At 40.4% G+C, this 27,588-nt stretch overlaps 1 protein-coding gene across 2 annotated transcripts in view; it reads left to right on the forward strand.

The window, feature by feature from the left end:
* Positions 1 to 606: 606 nt before the first annotated feature.
* The window catches only part of dpysl2b (dihydropyrimidinase like 2b), a 37,028-nt gene continuing 10,046 nt past the window's right edge, over positions 607 to 27,588 (forward strand). The window contains exons 1-10 of one of the 2 annotated variants that reach the window (XM_029444257.1): positions 607 to 1,257; positions 13,366 to 13,454; positions 15,159 to 15,343; positions 18,664 to 18,828; positions 19,722 to 19,783; positions 22,406 to 22,486; positions 22,632 to 22,700; positions 24,101 to 24,221; positions 24,855 to 25,011; positions 25,141 to 25,282. In XM_029444257.1, coding sequence (XP_029300117.1) covers positions 991 to 1,257; positions 13,366 to 13,454; positions 15,159 to 15,343; positions 18,664 to 18,828; positions 19,722 to 19,783; positions 22,406 to 22,486; positions 22,632 to 22,700; positions 24,101 to 24,221; positions 24,855 to 25,011; positions 25,141 to 25,282 — 1,338 coding nt within the window. In that variant the 5' untranslated portion in view covers positions 607 to 990. Of the gene's footprint in view, positions 1,258 to 3,961; positions 4,264 to 13,365; positions 13,455 to 15,158; positions 15,344 to 18,663; positions 18,829 to 19,721; positions 19,784 to 22,405; positions 22,487 to 22,631; positions 22,701 to 24,100; positions 24,222 to 24,854; positions 25,012 to 25,140; positions 25,283 to 27,588 lie in introns of those variants that run through there. The other variant, XM_029444258.1, reaches the window with a different exon arrangement.

The raw sequence follows: 27,588 nt of genomic DNA on the forward strand, positions 1-27,588 counted from the left end.
TTGTTATATTTGTCTTTTTTGTTGCCTTTTTACTTCGATCGGTCTTTCCTTTTTCTCTTTCCTAATCCATATTGATTTAAATATTTCAACTAAATGCAAACATTAGTTTAAATTAATTTTGCACATGTTGCACTGTTTTCCTTGCATTATACTCATTATACCCACTATTACTAGATACAATGTGCTTATGATTCAGCATTTTCTATACCTGTGCTATATCCTAACACATGTGTGCTATATGGCTGCATCTGATCGTGTGGTGCTGACGGGACAGCGCCCTTCAATGTTGGACAGGGTGTGACTTTGTGGAACTCTCCGTGGTGCTGATCACTTCAAACTTTGTGCATGAAACGCCCTTCTGAGACTCACAGCTGTATGACATGCTTCACTTATTAGATTACACAGCTTTTACACTCACTGACAGGCAGCAGGTCACTGTACCCTGATGGGTTAGATCTTTATACATCAAGTCTTTACTTTGGACATGAAAGCACTAATCACTTCCGGACAGGCAGATCTGGTGTCTTCACACAGGCTACAGGTAATCACTCATTGGGAAACATCCTCCTCCTTAGCCTATTGGATCTTTATTTTGACAAAGCCAGACTGGAAGTCTCTCCCTCATATGCTGACTTGTGACTCTTGAAATCGCACAAGGATATTTGCTGGAGGCTAGAAGCTAATATAGACTCATGCGTAAGCAAATCAATCTGTAGAGGGATCGTCAGCGGAGGATTATCTCACATCTTTCCCTTCTAATATCACGCAGATTTATGCTGCATTTCTCTAGTGGGAGTGTTTTCACGCAGCATTAGCCTCACAGATCTTTTGTCATTCTGCGACCACCTGCGCTTGAAACCCGGCAAAAGGCGGTGGCTGTCCAGGCGTGCAGAGCTGAAAAAAAAGGAAAGGAGCTGAGACTCTGAGCATCTGTGCAGCTGTACTCCCCCTCAGAAACCTCACAGCCGTCCCCCGCCTCACTTGCAAGGCATGTCGTCCACCGGGGAAGTACCAGCCTTCTTCAAGAGCATAGGCTCTGACAGCCCCGGCAGGCCGAGGCAGAAATTCTGTGGCATGTTCTGCCCGGTGGAAGGCTCCTCGGACAGCAAAACGCTGGACTTTGATGCGCTCTCGGCGTGCAGGAAGAAGAGTGACGGGCGAGTCATTGACCGGCAGACCGACATCTCTCAGCCGAGGAAGGTGGAGATAAGGGAGAGCACGGGCAAAGAAGCTCTGCAGAATCTGGACAATAAAAGGGTAAATCTCTCTGATTTTACATGCTTATTGTGTATGTTTTTTGTACAAATCCATGTTTAAAAAAATATATATTTTCTGTCATCCAACATTCAGATTTTTGCACAAACCTGCGCCATTTTCATGTGAAAGTGTACAACCACCACTCATTTGAGTTTGCTCAAGCTCACAGCCAGACAACTTGCCCTGACTACATTTCCCAGAAAGCAGTGTGGTGATGTAATACAATAAATGGAGGGCCCCACCATGCAGAGCTGCGGGAGGGAGTGGCTCCTGTTGGCTGGAGCTTACATTGGTGTTGATTTGATCCCCTCTGCTGCACACTTCAGCCGGTAATACAACACTGTGGAGGGTGTTCATAAAGTGCTGAAGTGTCTTTGAGCAAAACATCTGCTAACATGTCTGTTAGAATGTTAAAAAAAACAACAGCAAACATATCAACCTGATTCTGAAGGCAATATGATCGGTGGCTGCTGCATTAAGTTCTTTAAGAGCAGCATTCAGGGTGTGGGGATGATAATGGCAGCTGACTTGCATGACTTGCAGGAAAATATGTCAACTTTTCTGCTGCAGATTCAAACTCACCGTCCATATTTTACAGTTGGGTGGTAAACCGTGGAACAAACAGCTTCCTTTACTTAATATGTAAGCACTCAGGATGCTGTTAAAAGCTTTAGTGTTGAGCCTCATGTTACATATTGTCTGGAAGCATTAGTCACACAATGTGCTCTTGACATACTCTCTACACATCTCTATTTAAGTCTTACATGTGTAGTAGCCCTGCTCTTCTCTGATGAAAGAATATACATTTGACATGGATTAATTTCTTGGTTGTTAATGATTAGAGAGATAATAATGAAAGGATGGGATGTTTAAAAGCTCGCCTACATCCTAGGATCACGCTTGGTCATCACATAAGCAGACTGCAGTGGTGGAAAACAACTGAGTACATTTACTGAGTTTAAATGAGTATTTCTATTTTCTATACTTCATGCTTCTGCACGACTGCATTTAAAAAGACCGATATTGTAATTAACTACATTTATTTGATACATTACTTTGCAGATTCAGATAAATAATACAAAATATAATCAACAAATAAATGATGAAACAATTACTATGGAATAAGACTTTATTGATGCAATGGGAGAATTCACAAGATGCCTCGCAGTGTATTAAGTAATTAAGATTATTCCCATCTTTAGCATGAATGCATCAATAATTATAATATAATTAATACTATAATATAACACTTTTGGTACTACATATTGTAAGTAAAATATTATATGCACTATTTCCAAAATGTGGTATTGGGACTCTTAACCAAAGTAAAACATATTATAGTCTGCAGAGATCTGTATTTAAAATATAGGTTGAACTTTGGAGAACAATCTTTCCTCATACAGACCTGTGCAGCATTTTTAAAAGTTAGCCCTTAAAATGAGACTATGTAACCTTTAAAATAAGTTAAGTCAGCTCTTTTAAAAGAAGAATGTACATAGTCTTGCTTTAAATGAAAAATGAAAGTTGCAGTTTTCCATAATTTGTAATTGGAGCAGAGATAGAGTCCATTAAGCATTAAGATCAGGGGTGTCAAACATACGGCCCGCGGGCCAAAACTGGCCCACCAGGAGGGTCCAATCCGGCCCGCGGGATGACTTTGTAAAGTGTAAAAATGTGTTTTGATCATAAAGTGAAATACTATACACTGTGATCTGTAAGTTGTAATGCACATGTGTAAATGATAAATTGAGGCATAATATTGTTGAAATTGCACCTTTTTTTCTTAAGAAATGTCAGGTTGTTCATAATGTTTTGTACAAAGATAGACATTTTCAGAACGTACTTTGGACAATTTGTCCAAAGTACTCTGATTTTAATGGTGGCCCATGAACGATGATGAGTTTGACGCCCCTGATTAAGGTAATTAATTTAATTTACTCTTAAGTGAAGTCTTCTCAATCTGATTTTACTGTATCTCTTGTAAAAAGATTGGGGCGTTCATCCTGTTATTTCACACAAACCAAGTTCTGGTCTCGCTTCTGCAGTCTATGGAAAATAATTTCCCTAAATGCCAAGTCAATTTTATTACTTCCACTAAGGAGGCTATGTTTTCTGTCTGGTTGGTTTGTCTGTCTGTCAGCAGGATTATGGACTATGACTACAGACCAAATGTTCATGACATTTTGTGGAAGGGTGTAGCAGGGGCCAGTGAAGAACCCACTCAATCACGGGGCGGATGCACAAATAAATGTTTCACTTTCTTTAACAAAGCAAATGAAGAGATTTGGCCTTATGTAGGTCTGCGCTCTTCTAGTGCCCTTTAGTTTGACATTATTTCTGTTTTCTTAAAACAGTTGGAAAGCTAAATTCCAGTGTGTCCTATAGCCTATGAAAAATAGTGAGCCAAGAAAATTGATGAAACAAGTTCATTAGAGCAGAGAACAGGTGGAGTGAGCTCTCTCCGGCCACTGGCTGAGTTTTGATTTATAATAATAAATACAATTCGCGTTTTAAGACCCAACAGATGAAAGTAGAGTTAAGATGGCTGCTGGCTGTTTCTTCATTTGTTCGACTTGGTGCACTCTGCCTTCTTCACTAATCCAAGGAAAGCAATTGATGGCATTAGTGGCTCTTTCCTGTCAATGGAGCAGGGCGAGGCTCTGCGCATGCTCCGTGCGGTTCTTTTATGGGACGAGCCTCGCAAAGCGGTCCCTCCCCTCCCCTCTCTTGTCTGACTCCGTCTGGGAAAGGCAAAGGTTTGGTGCATCGGCAGAGACCGGGGAGGCTGCCAGGACAGGACTCGATCCGGAGTTGAGAGATAGTTTGATTCGTTTACATTTGTGGCCTCCCGAGGATCAGCTGTGAGCTTCTTCTTCGCCGTCATCCTCGTTTCCACCCGGCGAGCAGCGGTAATCCGTACATCCCGTCGCATTCATTGTAGCGCAAGACGAACCACCGGTGAAGATGTCTGGATATCAGGGCAAGAAGAACATCCCCCGCATCACAGTGAGTGTTGGGTGTTTAAATGTTGAAGTAGCAGAGACTATAACCACCGGGGTGTCCAGTGAGTGGCCGCGCGGGCCTGCGGGGTGTGGGTGCAGGATGTCACCGGGGCGGCATGCTGCCTGCGACGCGACAAATCTGAGCTCCAAGCTGAAGGATATGACCGCACGAGTTTGCTATTCTTCCTGAGATGCGTTTAGCAGATCGGATTTTATTGAGAAATGCTTCTCGGAGACTCAACCACACGTTCGGATCGATAAATCGCCGATTGTGTGGTGAGGCTGAAAAATGTGTGTGCTTTTTTTTGCAGCATCTTTGCGACAAGTGGATACAACCCACCACTTAACCTTTCAGAATACTAATTTTGCAGAAGATCAACAGCCAGGGTGCTCTCCTTTGTGCATGGTATGCATGACAGTTGAGATTTCACGCCGGTGGTCTTTGTTACACGGTGTGTCTGCTTCGCCGGGTATCACTGCTGCACACCAACTGGTGGGGCAAATGCTCTCCTGCATCCGCTCTAACGCTCACTACCCGGCGGGTTTTTTTCCGAGCTCTCCTTGTAAAACTGGCTTTTTAATCTCATTTTTAGAGGAGCAGAAGCATTTCAATTCACATTAATGTTGTTATTAGATTACTTCCCTGAATTCATAGCAGAGCTGCAGGGATGGTGGTGGTGGTGGTGGTGGTGGTTCAATGGAAAGTAGAGAATAGGGAGGGGAAGGGAGGGGAGCAGGGGGAAGGGAGGGGACGGTGGGTCCTATTTCCTTCCATGTTTCTCACTCAGCTGTGTAATGAAGGGAAGATGCAGAAAGGTAGAGCTGATCAGGAAGGAGGTCACTGTCTCTCCATGCTGATGTTAGTCAAGTGAATGTAATTGGGTTACATTGTCAAAAATGTCTCAGAACATGCAGAACTAAAGCCTTATGGAGTGTCTGAGTGTCTTATATGTGGGCTCTTGATACACATATGAGTTGATGCTTTGTGTAGATAGAAAGATGCAGTACTACATGAATCATGTGGCTCATACTCATAAATACCACGGGACAGGCCCAGAGGCCATCAGGGGTTCCCTAAACTATAACCCCAGTGTTAAGTGAGGTGGGAGTAGTTCAGTAGAAAAGGAAATAGTTCCTACATGAAACTGCTCACAACAAAGTCTGTAGATTATCTGGACTAACCGGGTTATGATTTCTGGAAAGAGATATTGCTTTTTAGTTTTTTTAAAGTAGTTTTTTGGCACTTTGAGCACCACAAGCTGAGTGCCTAATCTACCATTTAAAACAATCTAAATTGATGAATAACTCTATAGGTAAGAGGAAACATGTGTATTTTGGGGTGAAATCTTTAATGATGTTAACATTTCAGTCTGTTCAGTCAAAAGTCTTTCTGAAAAAATCTAATTCCCTTTCTATAATAAAGTATATTGTGATGTGGGTGGGGTGGGGTGGTGAGGACAAGGGACTTTTTATGCATCTGTGCCTATGCAAGAGGCCAACACCTCCATCTCTCCTGCACCAGGTGCATGTGACAGTGTTGCCAAAGTGACTCACAACACAGCTTTTGGAACTGCCATCATGCAGACGTCATAAATTGCAATCATAGTTCAGCACAGATGCATGTGATCTGTGGATCTACGCAGAGAGTGGTCATGTCCTGGTGTCCCCAATGAAAATGGGCAACTTCTCAGGTGAATGATTTCCCCCTGGACTCTCTGCAGGCAGCAGCCAGTTGGTGGAGAGATCAGAGGATTAGTAGGGGTTGTAGTTCCAATAGTGATTAAGTCAGACCTAAATGGATCGACTGCCTATTCTTGAACAGTGCATGAAAGAAAAGGGGGTCAGAGACAGAATTTAAAATATATATTTTTAATGTGTTGAAAGAGACTATAGCTGCTGAACAGGAGCATCTCTTAGTGACTTTGTGGATTTCATTCTTCCAGCTGGTCCTGGGTCAGAACTACTGGTCTTCTTCACTAAACAGACGTCAGCGTGAAGAGTGGACAAGTTTATTAAACCAAACGGATGCTGCAGAGGAAATGAATGAAGACAAATTCAATAAAAAGCTAAACAGGAAAGGCTTTAGCCACAGTGACAAAGGATCCCTGTGTGTTCCAATCACAATTAGTGTTTCATAATGCTGAATTTAAATGTTTCATCCATCCACCCCCCGGTCATTAGGGGTGGAGTCTCCGTATAACAGTAGAGATGACTGGTTTGTGTTGGACAGATGGAGTCGGGTCAGCTGCACAGGCAGGGACGTACTTAATGCAGATCTCATCAAATATGAATGAACCTCCACAAGTTGACCACCTGGGTTTGGAGCTCCTGTGACTCATCAGATTCATACGGCTAAATCAGAGCCAAGTTAAAGGTAGAAGTGAATATTGAGTTAACAAAGGGTTGCAACTACAAATATTTATTTTGCTGATTTATTAATTTGGTCGTTAAAATGTCAAAAATTCCCAGAGTCTAAGGAGACCTCGTTTAAATTACTGTTTTGTCTGACATTCAGTTTTATATGTTCAGATTACAGTTTTCAGTTCAACAAATGTGATGATTGATGAGTTATTTAAGCCCTGCCCACTTTCTCAGATTCACGTTTATCACTGCGTATAGAATATCTTTGGGTTTTCGATTGTTGGTTGGACCAAACCAGTCATTTGAAGACTTCATATTGGACTCTGAAACTTGTGATGGGCATTTATCTTGGGCTGCAGCTGCCGATTATTTGGATTATCGATTGATCTGCTATTAATTTTTTCAATTAAATCGAAAATCGTTTAATGTACGAAACGTCTAATGAAACAATTCCAATAATCTCTGATTCTATCCTCTCAAATGAGAGGGTTTCCTGCTTCTCTTTGTCATTCATCATCGCATCAACTAAATCACTTAATCACATACATTTAAAACCAGACATTTGTAGACATCCCATGTCTACAAATGTTTCATCCATTAAAGTTATTTCTGCCCAAAACAAGAACGGTGTGTTTGGACAGTGAAAGATATAAATACAGGTGAAAGCAAAGTAAAAAACAAAGCTAATGTTTTAGTAAAGTAAATGCCGCTCTAATGTGCACGTTTGAAAGGAGGTTAAAAATAGACTGAGGCTATAATAAGACTGTCCTGGATTAAAGTCTCTGTGACTACAATCCTCAGAGGATGAGAGATCATTAGGCAGTCTGCTCGTTTGCCCGCCTGTAGTACAGGAGTCGTCCCCGGCGGAAGTTCGCTGTGTGTTGGTTGAGGTGTCCTCAGTCTGTTTAATGCTGTTCTCTCACAGAGCACAGCAGCCCGGGGCTCGCTCTGCTCACACAACATGCTGCGGCTCAGCCTCGCTTTTTTACACTCAACGTGATCCTGAATTCCCCCATTCATGAAGCCAGAAGTCAGAGAGAATACGCAACGTGTGTGTACAGAAAGTGAACTTTATTATTTTATCAGCACCTTAACAAAGGAGAATAGTGTTGAGTAGAATCTGCAACAGGATCATGGTGCCTCCAGCTGCACTATACACTTCAGAAAGAGGTCAATGAGAGGATGTTTTTATAGTTAAGAGAGTTTATGTGATTTATTTTTTTCAGTTGAAGAGAGAATTTGAGGGAACTTTTAGTTTTTGTTGTCAAGATGTCAGCCAATCAAGTTGATCCAACAAAAATAATCACCAACTATTGTGATAAATGATTAATCATTAAAGTCATTCTTTGTTTATGTAAAAATGGCAAAAGGATTTTTTCAGCCTCTCAAATATGGAGATTTCCTGCTGTTCAGTTTTATATCATATTAAAGTGAATATATTTGAGTTATGCACTTACAAAACAAGATATTTAAACACATTACCTTTAGACTTTGAGAAACTGATAGACATTTTTCACAGTTTTTGGACCTAGACCAATCTATTAATTGATCTACATAATTGGTAGAATAATGAGAATAATCGTTAGTTGCAGCCCTACAAAAGAGTTAATTTAAGTGAATTTTTCAGTCAAAGACAAAATTTAGGTAAATATTTTGTAATGGTCAAAGAAGTAAGTTTATTTTGTAAAGTCAAACAGAGACTCAAATGAATGATGATCTTCCTCTGAAGCCTCTCTAAGGATTTCTCTGGTGAACAAGAAGGTCGTACTGTATCTATGAAAGCCTCCCAATATCAGTTCAATACACACACAAATGCATCTCAGTTGAGATATGTTGTACCCAGTAGTTTGTGCTGTATATGTGTTAAGTTACACATCCATCCCTCTGAGAATTAGTTTAATTCCTGTTTAGCTGGTTATTTAGTGTAAGAGCATGTGGTCTGTTTCAAATTAAAAACTGTGAACTTGTGTTTTTAAAGCAGTTGTCTGAACATGCACGGAGATGGTTTTGGTAGCAGGCTGGGTTTTCAATAATCCAGGACTCTCATAAACCACAGAGCTGAACGTCTGACCTGGCAGCGTGTTCACCTGACTTCACAAATGGATATTTTCCATTTGGACAACAACACACGCCGTTGCCGGGTTACGTCTGACACTAGCAGACTTTTTCATAGTGCTGACATGGATTTCATCCCGACTTCATGAACGTTTTTTCCTCTGTTGAGGCGTTTTAGTTTTTAACCTGTGTGGCTTTGTTTATACAAAATGTGTATTTAATGAGCAAAGCTTACAGGAGTCATATTGATCTGACTGACTAATGGAGAAATAATCAATATTCCCAGAGTCTATCAGTAGTCTATTAATTTATTCTCTGCAGTCTTTAGCATTGGAATGACTTCTATAAATATATTTGTTTAAAGCTGCTATAATCAATATTTTTGTATTAACAATGGGTTAAATGATGTAAGAGTAAAGGGTCTCTCTGAATGATGAACACACAGTTATCAACGTAATCTTAGAGATCATTGTTCTGGTTTTACAGCTGACAACTTTACTGTTTTGGATCCCTCTCACCGCTCATCAGTGTTGTTTTTAGACGCAGCTGGTGAAGAAAGTGGATCATTTAGTAGCTACAGAGACGGATATTGTTTTATAGGGGATGGTTGAGAGTAAAACGGAGCTAAAAAGAGAGTGAACATTTGACTTGTATGCACGAGATGAGCTAAAAGACGTCTCTAAATGAATGCTAATGTTGCTCTGTGACTGCTGGATGTGAAGATGGGCAACTGTTTGCCATATAAACTTTATGAGGTGATAACATGTTGTGTTTAGAGCTTGTTGTGCTGCCCCCAAGTGGCTAGAAAAAACCTGTTAATGCAGTCTTAAGGATTACAACAGTGGTTCTTCAACTGTTGCCCCCAACCTTACTTTAAACCAGCTCATTTTTCAAGCATGAAATTAGCAACAAAACAAACTAAAGTGAATGCTATTTACCAAGATGTAAATTAAACTTGTAACTATTAAATATATATTTTCTGGAACCAGAAATGACCATATTAAGATAAGATTTGTACTGAGACACGGTTAGCATAACAAACGCTAGCTTGCTTGGTTAGCAAAGTGCATTCGTAAATCATGTTAACGGTGATATTAATAGGGACGCTAACTTTGGTTAGCAAAAAACATGCTTACAACAAAAAAATATTTACTGCAAAAAACAGACTGCCGACTCCTTAGAAGGCCTGTGAGAACAACCAAACGCTGAACAAGTTAATTTTAATGCTGGATGAAAACATTTACAAAATGAGCATCATGCTGTATTGAAGAAGACTTGAAACTAGTGATTGAGACCATAAACTTATTTTGAAAATGTTTATTGAGTAATAAATCAAGCGAGAAGTAGGTTTTGATAGACTTCTATACAATTGGACAACCAGTGGAGTCGCCCCCTGCTGGCCATTAGAAACAATGCAGATTAGGGCACTTCTGCATTGGCTTCACTTTTCAGACCCTGAGGGTTCATTGTGGTGAACCAGAGAAGAACCTGATAGAGATCGATCTGTTTCATGTGTCTGAATAAATCACACAAACCTGATTCTTGCTAGCCTCGCTAGCATGGGAATACTTTATTGTTCCCACATAAAACTAATTAATTTCCCCCCTAAAAGCTTCTACACCCCCCCCCCAAGTGGCGGCCCAACTAGGATGTGGGGTTAGAGAAAGTTATTGCCTATATTAAAAACATTAATGAATAAACATTTAGGTTCAAAGCAGCGGTTTCTTAATTTAAAAATCTTTCTGGTACGGCATTTGTATTAGAGGTTACGTATTGTAGTGTGGAATGAAAACACTGCAGTTCAGTAACAGTGAGCCCATTGAGCTTTGTCCACATCCTGTTTGTGAGGCTGTGAGAGGTTCCCATGAAGGAAAGGTCGCTGTCATGTTTGGCTCTGAGCCAGTACAATCAGACACTCTCTCCAACCCCCATGAGCTCCAAAACAATTAGAGGATTATACAGTCTGGATTCAGCACAAGTGATTGTTGCGCTAATTTCCATCTTTCTAGTTTTCTGCAGCTGAAGCTTAAAAAACTGAACCCTTTAAGATAAAAAACACCTTTTTTTAAACCATCTGCCTCTCCCACTCTGAATAACCCAAACACCAACCCATGTTTATGGATCAAAAATGAGTAATTGTTTCTGAAAAGATAATGTTGCCTCTCAGTCTTGCCTGGCGCAGCTTTGGGTCTGTGTGAGTGTCGACTCATGAACCGAAGTCTCTTGTCGAACTCCAGTAAGTAATGTGATAATGACAGTCATGATGAGGCGCATGATGTAACGACATATTTGGAAGCCATTGTTGTGATGAAAGCAGGCCAGCTTTGGGCTGGAGCGAGGCCAGTCGCTCCAGCAGAGCATAGATCGAAGATTACCACATGATCTGTTTGCATTAGTTCAGTCTGTGCTGTCAGAGCGTCGACTTGCCACACCTTCGGACAACAGCAAAGCATTTTTCAGACCTGCTGCAGTCAGCGTGCGTGTGTGTGTGTGTGTGTACTGTAAGATTGTGTATTGTGTTTGCGTGCGTCTTCCTCCCCTCATTGAAAAGTCATGTGTGGCTGCCAAAGCAGTTTAAGAACAGTTTTCTATGCAAAATCAAAGAGGCTATGACTTTATGACGTATGCATGCTATCAGCGTGTTTGTCTGCTTACTGTTCAGCTGTGAGAACAGAAAACTAAGTTGATCGTCATTTTCTCTTTTAAAATAACTGGCAAAACGGGAGAAAAACAAAACCAATAACTACTTTTTGAGTCCATCGTTGGCTAAATTCAAGCACAAACTGGTTCCTAAGTTATTTTACTGGTTTCTTTTTATTCAAAAACGTATGTATTCGCAGCTTTGGAAAGATATGACCTTTTACATATCTATTCACATGACACATCCTTAGGTCAAGGCTTGAAAGGGGAAGTTTTTACACAACAAAGTCTGTTTACAGGACTTGGGGAGTACTAGGGGTGTAAGGAACTATCTACACACTTCAGTATGGTGATGGTATGTTTAGTGATACTGTATCCATTCTTAAAAACACTATGGATTTCCCAGAGCCAAAGTTGAGGTCTCCATATCGCTTAATTTGTCAGACAAATAGTCCAAAACTCAAATATATTCATGTGCAGTGATGTAACAGAGGAAAGCAGCAAATGCCGAGCTTGAACCAGACAATCTCTGACAGATTTGCTTCATTAATGATTGTAGTGCATGTGACTTAATAAAAACAAGTCAGATGTTATATGTTGGCCTGATCTGTGTCTGATTAGGAGTCTGGAAAGATAAAGAACATGTAATATTTGACGGAGCTGTCGTGCAGTGCTCAGCTGTGCATGTGCTGGTTCAGATGTAGGGTGGGGCTCTGACGGGGAGCCTCTGCAGAGCAGCAGCAGTTGTGTTCGGGGCCAGAGCTGCTGGCCGGGCTGCAGCGAGCGGCTCGAACAGAGCAGCCTTTGTTAGCAGGGGATGCTGGACGCCTTGTGACCAGAGCTGCCACTCCCTTTTTGGACAGAGGAGACCCGAGTCGACGGGCTGACACAAGGCAGGGACTGGGGGCGAGGGGTTCCGTGTGGGAGGCTGTGGAGGTGGCAGACCCCCCCCCCCCCACCCCACACACACACACGCATACACACACACACCTCTCCCGCACAGAGACAAGTGGCACAACAGCAGGCATAGATGATTGATTACACAGTCTGTGCTCTGATTGGTTCTCTCATGTCTGCTACCGGGACAGCTCGACCACATGAAGAGGACAGAGGGGCGTGTTTGGAGGCGCGCTGCTGTCCTCATTGTTACAACAGTGAATACTTTCCCCCTCATTATGTTGTTCATGCAGAGCTGGAATTAAGAAAGAGGAGCAGTGATGCTGCTTTGAAAGCTCTCTGAACAAAAGCTCCAAAAAGTCTGTTCTTCTGTTTAATTTAGGTTTAAATGTCCTCTGAACATTATTAGTTCCATATAATATTCCCTGCTACTATGCATATTTACATTTTATATGTAATGAAGACTCGCACTAAACTGCTGCAGTTACGAACCAATAAAGATTTTTGTTGACCATTTTATGTAAACTGAACTTTTGTGTCACTTCAGTGTCACTTGACTGTAGAGTTGGTCAGCAGAAGCAGACACCTGTCTTTTTACTTCACAAATCACTTTGTAAATGTAACAAAAATCAGACCGTTTAAATGCCAGACTCCTTCTCACATCCCGTCCCAGGTTTTCTTCATCTCCTTTTCCTCTCTTCCCCTCTCCTCAGTCGTCTCCCCCTGCATCTTTTCTCTAACACCCCCCCCACCCTTCACATTACGTGTGTGTGGCGATGAAGATAGTCAGTATCAGTTGAAAGACATTGCACAGCCATGTGTTCCTTATCAGACTGCATCCTAAAAAGGCCCAACAGAGGCTGCTGTGTGAACTCTGCAGCTTTCATGTATTTATTTTTTGTTTGATTGCCAATCCACCTTTTTTATGTGACATTTCCCAAAATGTTTTTCATCTAATACAGCATCCAATCCAGCCAAGTCGGATACTCATCCATAGAAGCGTATTTTGATAGGCGTCTATAAAACCCGATCCATCCTAAAGCGTTCTCAGAAGTCTGGTTCCCACAGTTTTACACAAGCTTTTCCTGATGAAATATTTAATGTAGTGTGGAATTAAATGTGCAGCAACTAATCATCTTTTATTGTTTTCCAGAGCGACCGTCTCCTGATCAAAGGAGGGAAGATCGTGAACGATGACCAGTCCTTCTGTGCTGACATCTATATGGAGGATGGAGTCATCAAGTGAGTTTACTGGTTTTTCTTCAAGCTGCTTATCGTAAAATCCAGATTTCCTCATGTTTACTAAGTTATTATCCATCCATTTGTCTGACTTGTCTCAAAAGTGGTACGGAAGCCCTGAGAGGCAAGTGAGGAAAAGAAATGTTCTGGTGATTCATTTTCTAAGTCTGATCTAAATAGTTTTCTCTCCTGTGTATATGTTATGTTGTTATGTTACATGTTTCCTACATCAGTGCAACGTATGTTATTGGTGAAAACAATCTCTTCATGCATTTTAAAAATCACCTGGAAGAAGACATGAACGCTTTTAGTCCTGGAACATGTAGTAGTGGTGCACTTCAGCCTCTTGTGGCCATAATTAGTATTACAACAACAAACACCTCACTGATCCTGACAAAAACAAAATTCACCTGGTAAAATGTTCTTTTTACCAGTTTTCACAGATAAAAAAAAAAGTCATCATTAGAATAATGATCCTGGCAAAACGTTTTCTCCCAGTTGGTCCACAAATGAAAAAAATGAAGGAGAACAATTGTTCCACTTGATCTTAAGTCATAAACACAGGAGAAAAAGAAAATGGTTCACTAGTATTGTTTTGTCTCACTTGCCTCTCAGTAAAGGATTAATAGTGAACATATGATCGTTTGCCAAAATCAATTTCTCTGTGTTCACCTTCAACATACTGTCATTCAGCACCGTAACAGACACAATGCAACTGGAATTTATTTCAGTCTGTAACATATGGAGTGGGACAATCTTACCTCCAGGGCATTTAGTAGCTTTTTTCTGGAGCTTTCAATCGTATATAACGATCTTCCTCAGCAGATGGAGTTTGCCCCGTTGTCACTTCCTATTTTTCTGAGCACTATCAGGACTTCTTGTCCATGTTTGCTCACTAAATGGACCTTAAGGTGAGATTGTTTTGTCACCTGCTGTTTTCAGGACAGAATAAACTTCTTAAAAACAAAGTAGGCAATTACTTCCAACAAAACCCCACAGCAGAACACAACACAACCCAATAAAACAACAGAGAAGATTATCTACTGACTGAAACTACAGATCATTACACCCACCCTCTGTACAACACGCAGCCTGTTTAGCACCAAAAAGCCACATCAGGTAGAGCAGGTGACCTACATGCAAAGGCTGAGTCTTAGCCGTAGCCCGGGATTCAAATCCGACCCTAACCCCTTGCTGCAAGTCCTCCCCCCTCTCTCTCCTCCCTTCCTAATCTTAAACTATAATATCATTAAAAGCCCAAAATATTATCTCTACAAAATGATTCAACATCCCTACAATAATAATTCCAACCTACCATTTTGATCATGCATTTTTGTTATTGTTCATTAAATTATTTCAATACGTTTTTCTTTTCAAACGTTCAGTCTAGTACACATGTTTAGCTCCTAACTAAACTGCTCCATGAATTCACAAATGTAAGTAATCTTAAGTACAGTTCGTTTTTTACATTTGTACTTTGTCCTTTAAAAAAAACAAACACATTCCTCAGATCATATTAGGTTTCTTTCATTTTTGACAATTTGTTTGGAAACTTTCCAGTTAAGATTTCTTGTTGACGTCGTACATGATTTGTACTGTATTCAAATCCAGTTTGTTTTCTATTGAATTTAACTTTCATAATATACATCATCATTACTATAGTGTTGTGATGTCTGTTATTGTAATTTATGACGTTCTTTTTTTCAGACAAATTGGGGAAAATCTCATCGTGCCCGGTGGGGTTAAAACCATCGACGCCCACGGCAGCATGTTGATGCCGGGCGGCATCGATGTGCACACGCGTTTCCAGATGCCTGATCGAGGCATGGTGTCCGCCGATGATTTCTACCAGGGCACCAAGGCTGCGCTGGCCGGAGGCACCACCATGATCAGTAAGTCTTGCTATTGTCCCGGTTTCCTGCATATAAAATATAAAAAAAATACATCAAAATCAAAAAAGTTGCTGATCATTGACATCCCAGAATGTGTTTTTTCATTTGCATTTAAAGGGTGGAGATTCTGAAAATGAATGAATATTTGGTAGCTGTGATCACTGACTGAGGTTGGTTAAAAAATGTACTCAGAGAAAGTGGAAAATCAAATCAATATAGAACATTACTGTGGCAGTTTTGACACCGACATGTTTGTCTTTGAAGGATATTTCCCTCTCAAATCCTTTCTGTGAGAATGAAAGCTGACCGGGGTGTGGCTGACTGCAGTGGTTCTTCATTCACTGATTGGCATTAATTGAAAATGTCTTAATGAGAACAGGACGGGTGCCAGGCCTGCTCATGACCGAGCCAAAATATAAAACCGGCCTTCTGCTCTGAGGACTCACTGCTGTTCAGACTGAGCCAGGAAGTCAGTTAATTTCCCTTTGGACACATAGATTCTGAAGACTTGACATTGTTAATTCAAACACCCTGAATGGATGCTTCTCCTCGTATATTTTAAGCTTCTTATTCTTGTTTTCATGATGTTTCATATACATTTCAGGCTTGTTTTCTTCTGTGTGCAATCTACTTCTAATCCCTGGGTTTATTCAGGTTTTCTCTTACGATCCAAAGTCTTGCTGGTCAGGTCAAATAAAAAATCAAAATTATTCTCCAAATATCTGATCTACGACCAAGTATTGTGGCCATTGTAGGTAAAAAACAAAAGATAAGTAGCAGGGGTATGGGGGGGGATATTATAAATGAACTCAGAATCTTGGAGATTAAAATTTGGCCCTGAAGCTGGAGGTTTAACAGTGAGATGCTTCGTTATGTTGCAGATAAAGGCCAGCTCACATCCACACTTTTCGTCCCAGAGATCTGTGGTGTGTTTCCCTTTGCTTCCAAAAACTGGCAGATTTCGTCACGCAACTCGAAAAATCTATTCAGCACTTTCCCTCGACTCAGCCATCGCACCGCCATGTTCAGAATGTATCTCCTCAGGAAAAGACTTACATTGACTCTTATAAAGTTTCCTGTCTGTGTTGCGGTGCTTATTACATGTTCCATCTCCAGAGTTTTACAACACAGCGCTTCCTGGTGTGTGATGCAGTGATACACCGTCAGCTCACCTACACAGTTCTCCCGCTGCATCTTCTCCCACATCCTCCCCACTAATCTGCTAATATGTATTTTCCCATGGTTGTGCCAAGCATTGATTTAATTACCAAAACCGGTGGGCCAGTTATGATCGACATATATTTTCTCGCGGGCCTTGAGTTTGACACCCGTGCAGTAAACACTGAAGCGTGCACATAAATTAGATAAATAACGTAAGCGTTTAGTTTATGTAATAAAAGAGCACCTGTTCAATAAAACACTGACGTGTTATACTTAAAATTGCATGCATAAAGTTTCTTTCAATTTAATTAAATATATGGCTCTCAAGAAAATACATTAAAACATATTTGGCTTTTATGGCTCTCCTAGCCAAAAAGGTTCCCGAGCCCTGTGCTAATGTATATCAGTATTTATGTCCTTGTACTATTTCATGCTACAGTGGCTGGGGTTTGGTTCTGATAGTCAGATTCATTTTGGATCCATTCAAGTTGGTAAAATACCCAACTTGAACGAGTCTTGAGTTTCCTGAGGAATTTTAATTCAATAAGGAGACATTCTACTGTCTCTTGTCTATACTATCAGTCCTGAACCAGTGGCTTCATTACACCTTTACATTATTTAAAAGAGACACAAGATTGTAAAGATAACAAAATGAAATGAAGCCGTGGCCCTCCCCTCTGCTGACTCAACAGCTGAACAGTAGAACAAATACTCCCAGGCAAAACGCTGACTGCTACGGGATCAGGCAGGTCTGGAGCTGGGACGTAATGCATGGCAAAACAGTGAATGTCAGCAGAGTGCATGTCACATGTGAACAGATGTGACTGCACCAAATATGGACAATGCCAAATAGACAGTTAGAAATGTGATTTGAGAGGCCAGAAGGATAAACATTTAGAATTTTTAGGTTTGATTAGATTTACCGCCTAGACCAGGGGTCTTCAACGTTTTTCATGCCAAGGCCCAAACTGGTGTTTCGGTCCTTCGCTCAGTCTCTGACTGTAGGTGTGTGTGTCAGGAGCGAAGTCCCGCCATTCGTGAAACACAGTGGAGGGAATGTGAATGCGCAAAGCAAAAATAATTGCTTTATCTACAAACAAAACGACCCCCCCCCCCCCCCCTGCAGTACCTCCGCGGACTCCCTGTTGAAGACCTATGGCCTAAACCCAAAGCAGTTAAGAGCGATTTTTGCTCCGGTCACATGGGAACTCAAAAATGTCTTTTGTGCTGTATAACAGTTATTTTGCTGTTTTACAAAAATGTAAAAAAAAATAAGATCTCTGTACACAACATTTTTCCAAGTGCCCACAATTCTTACTAATATTTGAAAAAAAGGCAGTTCCACATGCTCTACATATTTTACTATTTACATGTTTACAACCTCTCTTGTCCTCTCCTCTCTGTGTACACAGCCTGCAGTTCAGTCCAAGTTTCACTCGTTTTTGTCATGACGTGTTTGTTCAGTCAATCATGACTTGCCACTTGTAGTTCAGAGTTTTATGTTTTTTACAGGATCTGATGACCTGCAAACTGCTTATTTTTGTATGTATAATAAAGTGATATTGATGAAATATCACTATTTAAGCTAAGATTAGTTTACTGATGAAAGCGTCCATTACACGTGATTCATTTAAAGATTGTTAAAGTCGAAATACGCCAAAAAATTATATTTTTACAGTTTCTGGCTGTAAAACGTTTCAAACCCTTCAGCAGGTTGCTGGATTCAGATGGATTTGAATCCAGAATATGGATATTGATGCCAGAAATCAGATGTGAGCTGCCAGTCTGAACATAAATATAAGGAAGTCTGACATAGAAGCAGTTAGAAACACTCGTACACACATCTTCACACCCAAAAGTAACATCTTCAAAAATAACATCCTGAGTGGTGGAAACCATGAGCAGATGGAGCAGATGATGGTTTGTATTTTGGCTCTGGCTCTGATATGTATAGAGACAGGACTCGTGTATCTGGTAATCCTCAAAGATCAATAACCAGCAGTCACTTGAGAATAATCTGGAATATATTTGGCCGTCAGGTGTGAACTACAATCTGTTCCAGGTTTGGTCTAGACACAACATCATAATCATGGATAACAGATGATATCAGGGGCTCAGTCAATGTGTTTGACGGTTTGTGTGTGTTTGTGTGTATCCAGTTGACCACGTGGTTCCTGAGCCTGGAGTCAGCCTCATCTCGGCCTTCGAGCAGTGGCGCGAATGGGCCGACAGCAAGTCCTGCTGCGACTACTCGCTGCATGTCGACATCAGCGAGTGGCACAAGGGCATCCAGGAAGACATGGAGACGCTCGTAAAGGATCACGGTATGACCACGCCCGACGCAAAGTCAAATTTAGATTTAATCAAAATCTCCAGTTTCACAGAGACTCATAAAAGTTCCAATTTCATTCCTGGGTGATTTGGCGGGACGTGTGCAGCCTGTCTCCTGCAGCTCCTGGCTCCTTTCAAACTGATCTGCTGTCAAAAAGATTAAAAAAGACCTGTATGAACTGTATTTATGATGAACAATAGCAGTCAGTGTCGAGCTTACTGACAAACGCACTTCATTTCCTGTGACTACATAATAAAAGTCGATTCGCGTTTGGCCTGTTGAATGCTTTTAATGTGAAGCTGCAGCAGCAGGAAATGTTCAGTTTGCATCCGCAGTAACTTAAGACAGCTTTTTGTCTAGGAATGTCGCCATACACGCCCAGTTTGTAACCTGATACTGCAAATATATACGTATTGCAATACTTTCCTCAGTGGGCCATAGCCTCAATCACCATTGTGTCACCTCATTCGGTGATATGAGGACTTAACAGACAGAAATTAAATGCTTTGAAATGCTTTTAAATGGCGGATCAAGATCTTTTCAGTTCCCCGTCATGTAACATGATGACGGTAAACTGCACAACAACACATTTATGTTCAACAATACCATTTACAGAAAGAATCCATTCAAGACGAGCTGAACCAAGACTATGAGCTGCACTGTTCACTACAACCCACAATTAACCAAATCACACTTAAAATGTGGCACCTTACTCAACCTATTTAATACCCTGGAAGTATTTTACAGTTTGTCCTCTCTCTGCTTATTGTTGTATACTTGATCACATGAGTTAAAGCGACTCTATTATCACACTTTCAGTCAGAGTGGTGTATGATATTGTTCTGCGTCTGTCCTTTCTCTCATTTTGACATCTTGTGTTTTTAGGAGTCAACTCTTTCCTGGTGTACCTGGCTTATAAGGATGTTTTCCAGCTTACTGACGCTCAGGTGGGGCTTCTCCTATTCTCCTCTTCTCCTCTTCTCCGCTTCTCCTTGTCACAAACGGAAGACTATAATGCATTTTGTCACTGGGTTGCAGCCTTTTTAGATGCAATAAATGCTACATTGAAATCTAATATCTTTGTTTTGTATTAAAGCCGGAGGGAGTTTGGCATGCTGTGATTCTGTATTGGTCTGTTGACAATGACACTGATTGGCCTTCGTGGGATGCAGCCTCTCCTACGCTCAATCTAATTAAACTAAAAATATCCTTTTAAAATGGAACTTGCTGCTGCACATGACTCTAAATCTGATCTGTGCTAACTGCAGTCAGACTAAAGGTCATCAGTGGTCCATGAACAAATGGGACATGACTGCACAAAGATAATGCTGTTTACTGTAGAGGCACTAGTTGGATTAACCAGAATAACAACTAAATCATAACTTGTTTATTGTTGCCGTCAGTCAGACTGACAGCTCAGCCACAATAGCAATTATGGTAAAACAAAAAAACATATTTTATTTATTTTCAGTCAGTCTGCCAAGATGTTCACCACATTATGTTTTTACCTGTTTCAGCAGCATACTGTAGAGTATTATACATACTAAAATAACATTGAAGTCGTATCGCAGCCTTGATTTTTGGCTCGTCATTTCATACCGACCGTGTGTGTTTCTCCGAGGAGAGCGACTCGTGGTTAAAAATGAATGAATCCAACTTGAAAGCTGCTTTGAAACAGATCTGTGTTGGTCTTTTTGCACATGTGTGAGGAGGAAAGAGTTTATAATTTTCTCTCTAGCGTCAAACTTTGACGGCTCTTTATTGGTGCGTGCCTGGCAGTGGGGAGGAGATGATTCACTCACACGTCAGTTTCTCTTGAGTCCATACCGTGTGGAAATCAGGCTCCATATTTTATTTAACCGCTAAAGTATTAGGAGCCACCGAGGTTTTGGTCATTGACCGGTTGATAAAAAAAATATAGTATAAAATATAAATAATATAATAAGAAATTTGGGCTTAATATCTCGTCTGCTACAGTTCATGTAAAGTGATTCTAATTAGAGCATTGGTGTAAAAACAGCAGGTCTGGTTATAACTGCAGTGCTCGCCATCCTTCACTGGTTCAAGCTTCTTTTCTCTGTTTTATACAGCATCATGGTGAATTGAATTGGAACTGTTGGTCGAACAAAACGAGCAAATAATTGATGAAACAAGCCGGTAACATTTCATCAGTGCACAAGGGTTGCACAAGACCTTTCAATACAAACGACAGTAGGAGTCTACGGCCATGCTAGTGGCTCTGTGAGGCTGATGAAATGTTCCACGTCAGCATGCTAACATGCACACAATGACAAGGCTAATGCATAGCAGGTATAGTGTTTACCATGTTCATCGATTTTAGTTCCAAACACAAGGTGCAGCTGAGGCTGAGAGGAATGTCATTAGTTTCGCAGGTATCTAGTCATAAACCAAATTATTGGGCAGATTAACATTTTGACCTGCTGATGGATAGAAGAAAAGTTAAGGGATCACTAAAGACATTACCGTTCCATGCCTGTCTGTACCAAATTTAGACATTCATCCAAATGTCCAAATGTCAAGCTGACATTAGCATCCATAGAGGGGCTAAAAATAGAAAGAGAAAAACAGAATTTTGCCAGAACTGTACGGACGCCCTGTGAGGCAGGTGAGAATTACTTTTTCTGATCCACCTTCTGAAGTCTGATCCAAATTGTTTTCTCGTCTGTGTTTATGCCTCAAAGCCTCTTGTGGTCGAAATAAGTATTACAACAACAAACACTTTTAAAAGATGAAAGAAATTCACAGATTTTCACAGGTGAAAAAAAACAGTTATCTGATCAATTATCCTGGCAAAACTGTTTTTTCCTTCCTGTTTAAAGATAAAAAAAAACGTTTTAAGGCACTTAGATTATTCTGGCAATATGTATGTAATATGTCTTGAGTAATAAACACGAGAGAAAACTGTTTAGATCATACTTAAAAAAATTGATTTATTTTTCTCACTTGCCTCTCGGGGCTTCCGTACAACAATACAACAATTCATGCGTGGCAATTTTTTATTATTTTTTTTTAAATCAAAGATATATGGGATTTGACATGATGTCCTTGTGAACCTGTTGCTTGACGAAGACATCTGTTAAATGTATTTTTAAAAATGATATTTCAGGTGGTGTCTGACATTATGTTTTTTTAAACCTTTTTAGATCAAAGATCGCGTTAGCACCAAAGGAAGTAATAGTTGAGATATTCTGTATTTATTCTTCAAAAAACACATTAATAAAACACTCTTTTAATGAAAAAAAGAAAAAAAATCTCCCTCAACCACATACCATACATGCTTTTCTCATAAAATGGCCAAGCACCATATTCTTCGATCCCAACGAGTCCATCTGTAGGAAGGATGGAAATAGTGACACAAGTGTGCCATATGAATTTCAAAATAAAGGCTGAAGGCGTATCTTAAAGATGATGTGTATCGATGTTTTCACTTTACATCGATGATATTGTATCGTTGATCAGTGAAACCCCTACTGGACATACAGTAAAGAGTAAACTTCAAGATTGCATTTCTGCATCAGAGATTATAACTGTCTCCCTCTCTGCTGCAGGTGTACGAGGTGTTCAGTGTGATCCGCGATCTGGGAGCCATCGCCCAGGTGCACGCTGAGAATGGAGACATTATCGCTGAGGTACGACATTTCCCTTCATAAGAGTGGGGATCTGGACATGAATAGACGAATGATTTTCTGCTGGATGAAATGAAGCTTTGATACGTGCACCTGCACATGACTCAACATCTGGTTTGTTTGTGTCTGTGTCTTTATCTGTGTTTAGGAGCAGCACAAGATCCTGGAGCAGGGGATCACTGGGCCTGAGGGGCACGTGTTGAGCCGCCCAGAGGAGGTGAGAGTTTCAGCACTGTGGACACTGACTGACCTGTCTGGGAGTTTTTTGGGTGAAAAGCTGGTTTGACTTTGGGAAGTGAGGAATCCATTCCTCTCTGTGTCCTTTCCCCGCTACAAGAGGATTTGACCTTTCCAAGGCATTACATCTAGGAGCACATCCTTTCCGTAAATCATTGTTGTTGCCCATGAACATCCAGATGTGGGAACAAAGTAGAAAATTACATTTGAAGTATTGACTTATGGCAGCAAGGTTTATTGCTAAAACCTCTGTCTTTCTCTTCTTCTCTTCTTCTTTTTGAAAATATTTGTGAAAATCGGGGAGAAACAAATTTCCATTTTTCATGTATTTTGTGGATGTGCCCTCGTCCTCCATGGCTATTACACACTTGTCCTAACATACTGAATGATTTCTCACTTCCCTGCCATTCCTGCTCAGCGTAATCAAATCTGGTTTGTAATCTTTAGCGATTTATAGAATGGTTATTAAAACCTCGGACAAATTGAAAGAGAGAAAAGGAACCCTGAAAAATACTAAAAGAAAGTAAATCTGGTCCAAAAAAGACAAGATGAAGAATTGACAGTGTTCTCACTTCTTGGAACGTTTTGTTAGTGTGTCATTGTTATATCACAATCCTGCCATCTCACTTGTCAAAATAAATGGCCACGGTTCTCTTAAGTGTATTACCTTATTGTTGTTGCTATGGATGGAAAACAGATTCTAAGGACATTAAAACCTGAAATAACTTAGAGGAAAGCTTCGACATGTTGTGAAATAGGCTTCTTTGCTTTCTTGCAGAGAGTAAGATGAGAAGATTGAAACCGGTGTCGTGTCTGTACCGTAAATATGAAGTTACCGTCAGCTGTACAAAAAACAGTAGAAGTACCTAAGTAGAGAAATGAGTCAAACTGATGTGCTGTCAGTCAAGTCCTTGAGCTGTTTCCAGTCTTTATGCTAAGCTAAGCTAACCAGCTGCAAGTTGATAGCTTCATGTTTGATGTACAGATGAGAGGGGTATCTATTTTCTTTTTCTCATTTTATTCTTGGCCTACTGCCCTGTCTGCCCAAAATGATTAACAATTCCACGTAGGTATAAGAGTATTTCCTAAGGACTGTATTTAATTGTTTTCTTCAACTCTCTTTAATTGTCTTAAACTCATTTTATCTGTTCTATATTTTTCATAAAAGTCTGAAGTCTTATTACAAAAAAACCTCCCCAAAGTTATAAAGGCTTCATACGATCATATGAAATCTACAAAGGACTGAGAGAACAGGAAGAGCTTTACAGGTAGTAACATTGTTAGGAAAAGTAGCGATGTGATGGACGAGAAGAAGAAGAAGAAAGAAAAGGGCAAACTAATATCCCTTCTCCACTTTCTATTGTCCCTTCTCTCCTGCAGGTGGAGGCGGAGGCTGTAAACCGCTCTGTGACTGTGGCCAACCAGACCAACTGCCCTCTCTATGTTACCAAGGTGATGAGCAAGAGTGCTGCTGATGTCATCGCCCAGGCCAGGAAGAAGGGTGAGACTATAATCAGAATATACATCTGATCTTGCTCTGATTAAATGGACATTTCATGCACAGTTTGTCACAATTTTAAAGGGATACTGCAGACTTTTTGAAGTGGGGTTGTATGAGGTACTTATCAGTGTATTAGCTACAGTAGATGGCAGCAAAATGTATTTTAGCCACCTAAAAAAAAATCCATGCACACTTAAGTTGAATATTCTAAATGTTATTCAAACTAAAATGAGTTTTGCTGCTGTTGCCCCCGTCCACAGCGGTGCATTGATCTGCTTCGGTACCAGTACTGTTTCTCCAAATTTGAGTCCAAGTACCTCATACTTCAAAAAATCCGAACTAGCCCTTTCAAATTTCTCTTTTCCAAAACTAGAAACCACAGAGAATTCAAACAAAACCTCAGTCTACCCCTCTAACACTGACATAAATACTTTTGTGGGTAGGGGAGTAGAAAACCCCTACTTACTTAAAATGACTTTAAGTGTTCAGTTCCAATCCAGAGTATTCATGCAGTAGGTTTGACAGAAAACAGACACCGTAAGACACAAACAAGTACAATAGGAAACATTGACACGCGCGAAACAAACTCCAGGATTGTATTATCTGGTGTTGAAATTGGGATTTGACTTTCAGGCACTGTGGTCTATGGAGAGCCTATCACTGCAAGCCTGGGAACAGACGGTTCTCACTATTGGAGCAAGAACTGGGCCAAGGCAGCTGCCTACGTCACCTCTCCTCCCCTGAGCCCTGACCCAACCACACCAGACTATCTCAACTCCCTGCTGTCCTGGTGAGAGGATGATCCAAACATTCAAACTGGACATATGGTGAACAGAATCCTAATGCCAAATTGGACTTTGTGTTACAACTTGATTTCTTTCTTCCCTCCCTCTTTCTGCATCCTTGACCTTCTGTACAGTGGTGACCTGCAGGTGACAGGAAGCGCACACTGTCCCTTCAACACCGCCCAGCGTGCCGTGGGCAAAGACGACTTCAGCTTGATTCCTGAAGGCGTCAATGGTACTGAGGAGAGGATGTCCATCATCTGGGACAAGTGTGTGGTATGTGTATTTTTACCTTAATTTTGACATAATAATAATAATAATAATAATAATAATAATAATAATAATAATAATAATAAGCTTTATTTGTATAGCACTTTTCATACAAGAATTGCAGCCCAAAGTGCTTCACAGCAATAACATAACAATTAGTACAAGATTAGACAGAGTAAGAGCATTTACAGTACAATAATCACAGTGTTCATGTAAATGAGTCTGAAGTACCATTATAAAAATAGCAGAATTAAAATAGTATAAAATAACATTGGCACACCATTCTTGTAAATGTTTTAAACTATCAGGGCCATATTTTGAAAGTATGAGATCAACAATGGGCCCCTGTGGCCCTTCAACTGGTTTACTCCCTTTGCTACCCATTATTTACATTTACAGTGTCAACCTCTTTATTGACCTTTTAACGTATAAAACACAGACGTCTCCGTGAGTCCAGATTATTTTGGCAAAATCTTGGTTAAAGCCCGCTTCATAAACAAACTCCTGTTTGTTAAGTTTTATGAAACCTATCGGTTAAAGCCGGTTTTTCTCCAATATATTCTTTAATCTTTCACTTTTCCACTAATTGTGTAAAGAACATGTAAACACATTTATCAGAGAAACTTCCTCTTTTTCCCGTGGTAAAACAGTCTATTTGATCTCAAGTTTTTTCAAAAATACACACTCTGAAAATTATTTAGTAAGTTTCCCCATGTTATTCAGCATCATCTCTCTTTTTGCTACAGGACCTACTCGTAGGATTTCAGTTTTGTTCTCATTTAATTTTAAGAAATTATTGCTCATCCATTTATTTATTGCTGACAGACAGGTGGTGATGGCGTTAACAGCTGTAGCATCATTTGGTTCAGCAGAGATGTACAGCTGTGTGTCATCCGCGTAGCTATGGAAGCACACATTGTGTTCTCTAATGATGTCCCCCAGTGGTAGCATGTATAGGGAGAACAGTAATGGACCGAGGCAGCTCCCTTGTGGAACTCCAAAGTGGGCATCATGCTTCTCTGACACATGATCTCCAAGCCTGACAAAATACTTTCTCCCTTTGATATATGTTCTGAACCAGTTTAATACACAGTCAGAAAGACCAACCAGTTTTTCTAGACGATTAATTAGGATGTCATGGTCGATCGTGTCAAATGCTGCGCTCAGGTCTAGCAGGATAAGAATTGAGACCTTGTTTGTGTCAGAGTTTACTCTAGTCACTCATTATTTTAGTCAGAGCAGTTTCTGTACTGTGGCAGGCTCTGAAGCCTGATTGAAATTCCTCCAGGATGTTGTTTTCTTTAAAAAAGAAGTTTATTTGGACCGAGATTTTTTCGAGTATTTTGCTGATGAATGGAAGGTTAGATATTGGCCTATAGTTGGTCAGATGCCCGTTAGAAGAGACGTATTTATAATATATAGAACGTGACTTGAAATGCTGTCGAATATCCACTTAGGTATCGGGTCAACACAAGAGGTGGAGGAGTTACATTCCATCACAGTTTTATGAAGCTCAGTTAATGTGATGCAGGTGAATGTTCCCATGGTTACATCACAATGTTTGCAGAAGTTTTCTGTGTCTGCATCATAAGTGATGCTGGCTCTGATTGAAGTTATTTTATTATTGAGGAACAATGCAAGTTCTTCACACTTTGATGCAGAGGACTGCGGAGGTGTGGGGGCAGTGTTCAGTAGTTGGTTAATAGTCGAGAATAGTATTCTAGAATTTCCAAGATTCTCTGTGATAATCTTAGAAAATTAATCCTTTCTTGCCAGCTGCACACTTTACCATAGGCAGCCATGGAATCTTTGTAGATGTCAAAGTTAACTGTGAGCTTAGTTTTCCTCCATCTTCGTTCAGCTGCTCTACAAGTCCTCTTAGTCTGAGTAACATTGCTGTTGTTTAACCATGGGGAGATTCTGTCAGTGGATTTCTTTTTGACCTTAATGGAGCAACAATATTCAGGGTAGATGACAAGGTGTTGTTTAGATTTTCAACCATGAGATTTAAGGAGCAGTCTGAGCATGGCTCAAATGATCTCATGATGTTAGAGAATGTTTCCTCTGCTGTGTCAGCTTGTATTCTTTTTTTTGACCACGGTCTCTCTTTTGGTCTTTGTTAAGAGTAGGTTAGCAGCAAATACACACAGTGATGGTCAGATATTAGGTAATTCGATTACTGAGACCTTATCGATGTCCAGCCTTGTCGTTATCACTAAGTGTAGCGTGTTACCATGCTGATGAGTGGGTTCACTGATATTTTGTTTTAGATCATAGCTGTCTAGTAAATTTTCAAGTTCAATAGTCTTGGG

Source organism: Cottoperca gobio, chromosome 12, assembly GCF_900634415.1.
Source record: "Cottoperca gobio chromosome 12, fCotGob3.1, whole genome shotgun sequence".
Taxonomy (NCBI): Eukaryota; Metazoa; Chordata; class Actinopteri; order Perciformes; family Bovichtidae; genus Cottoperca; species Cottoperca gobio.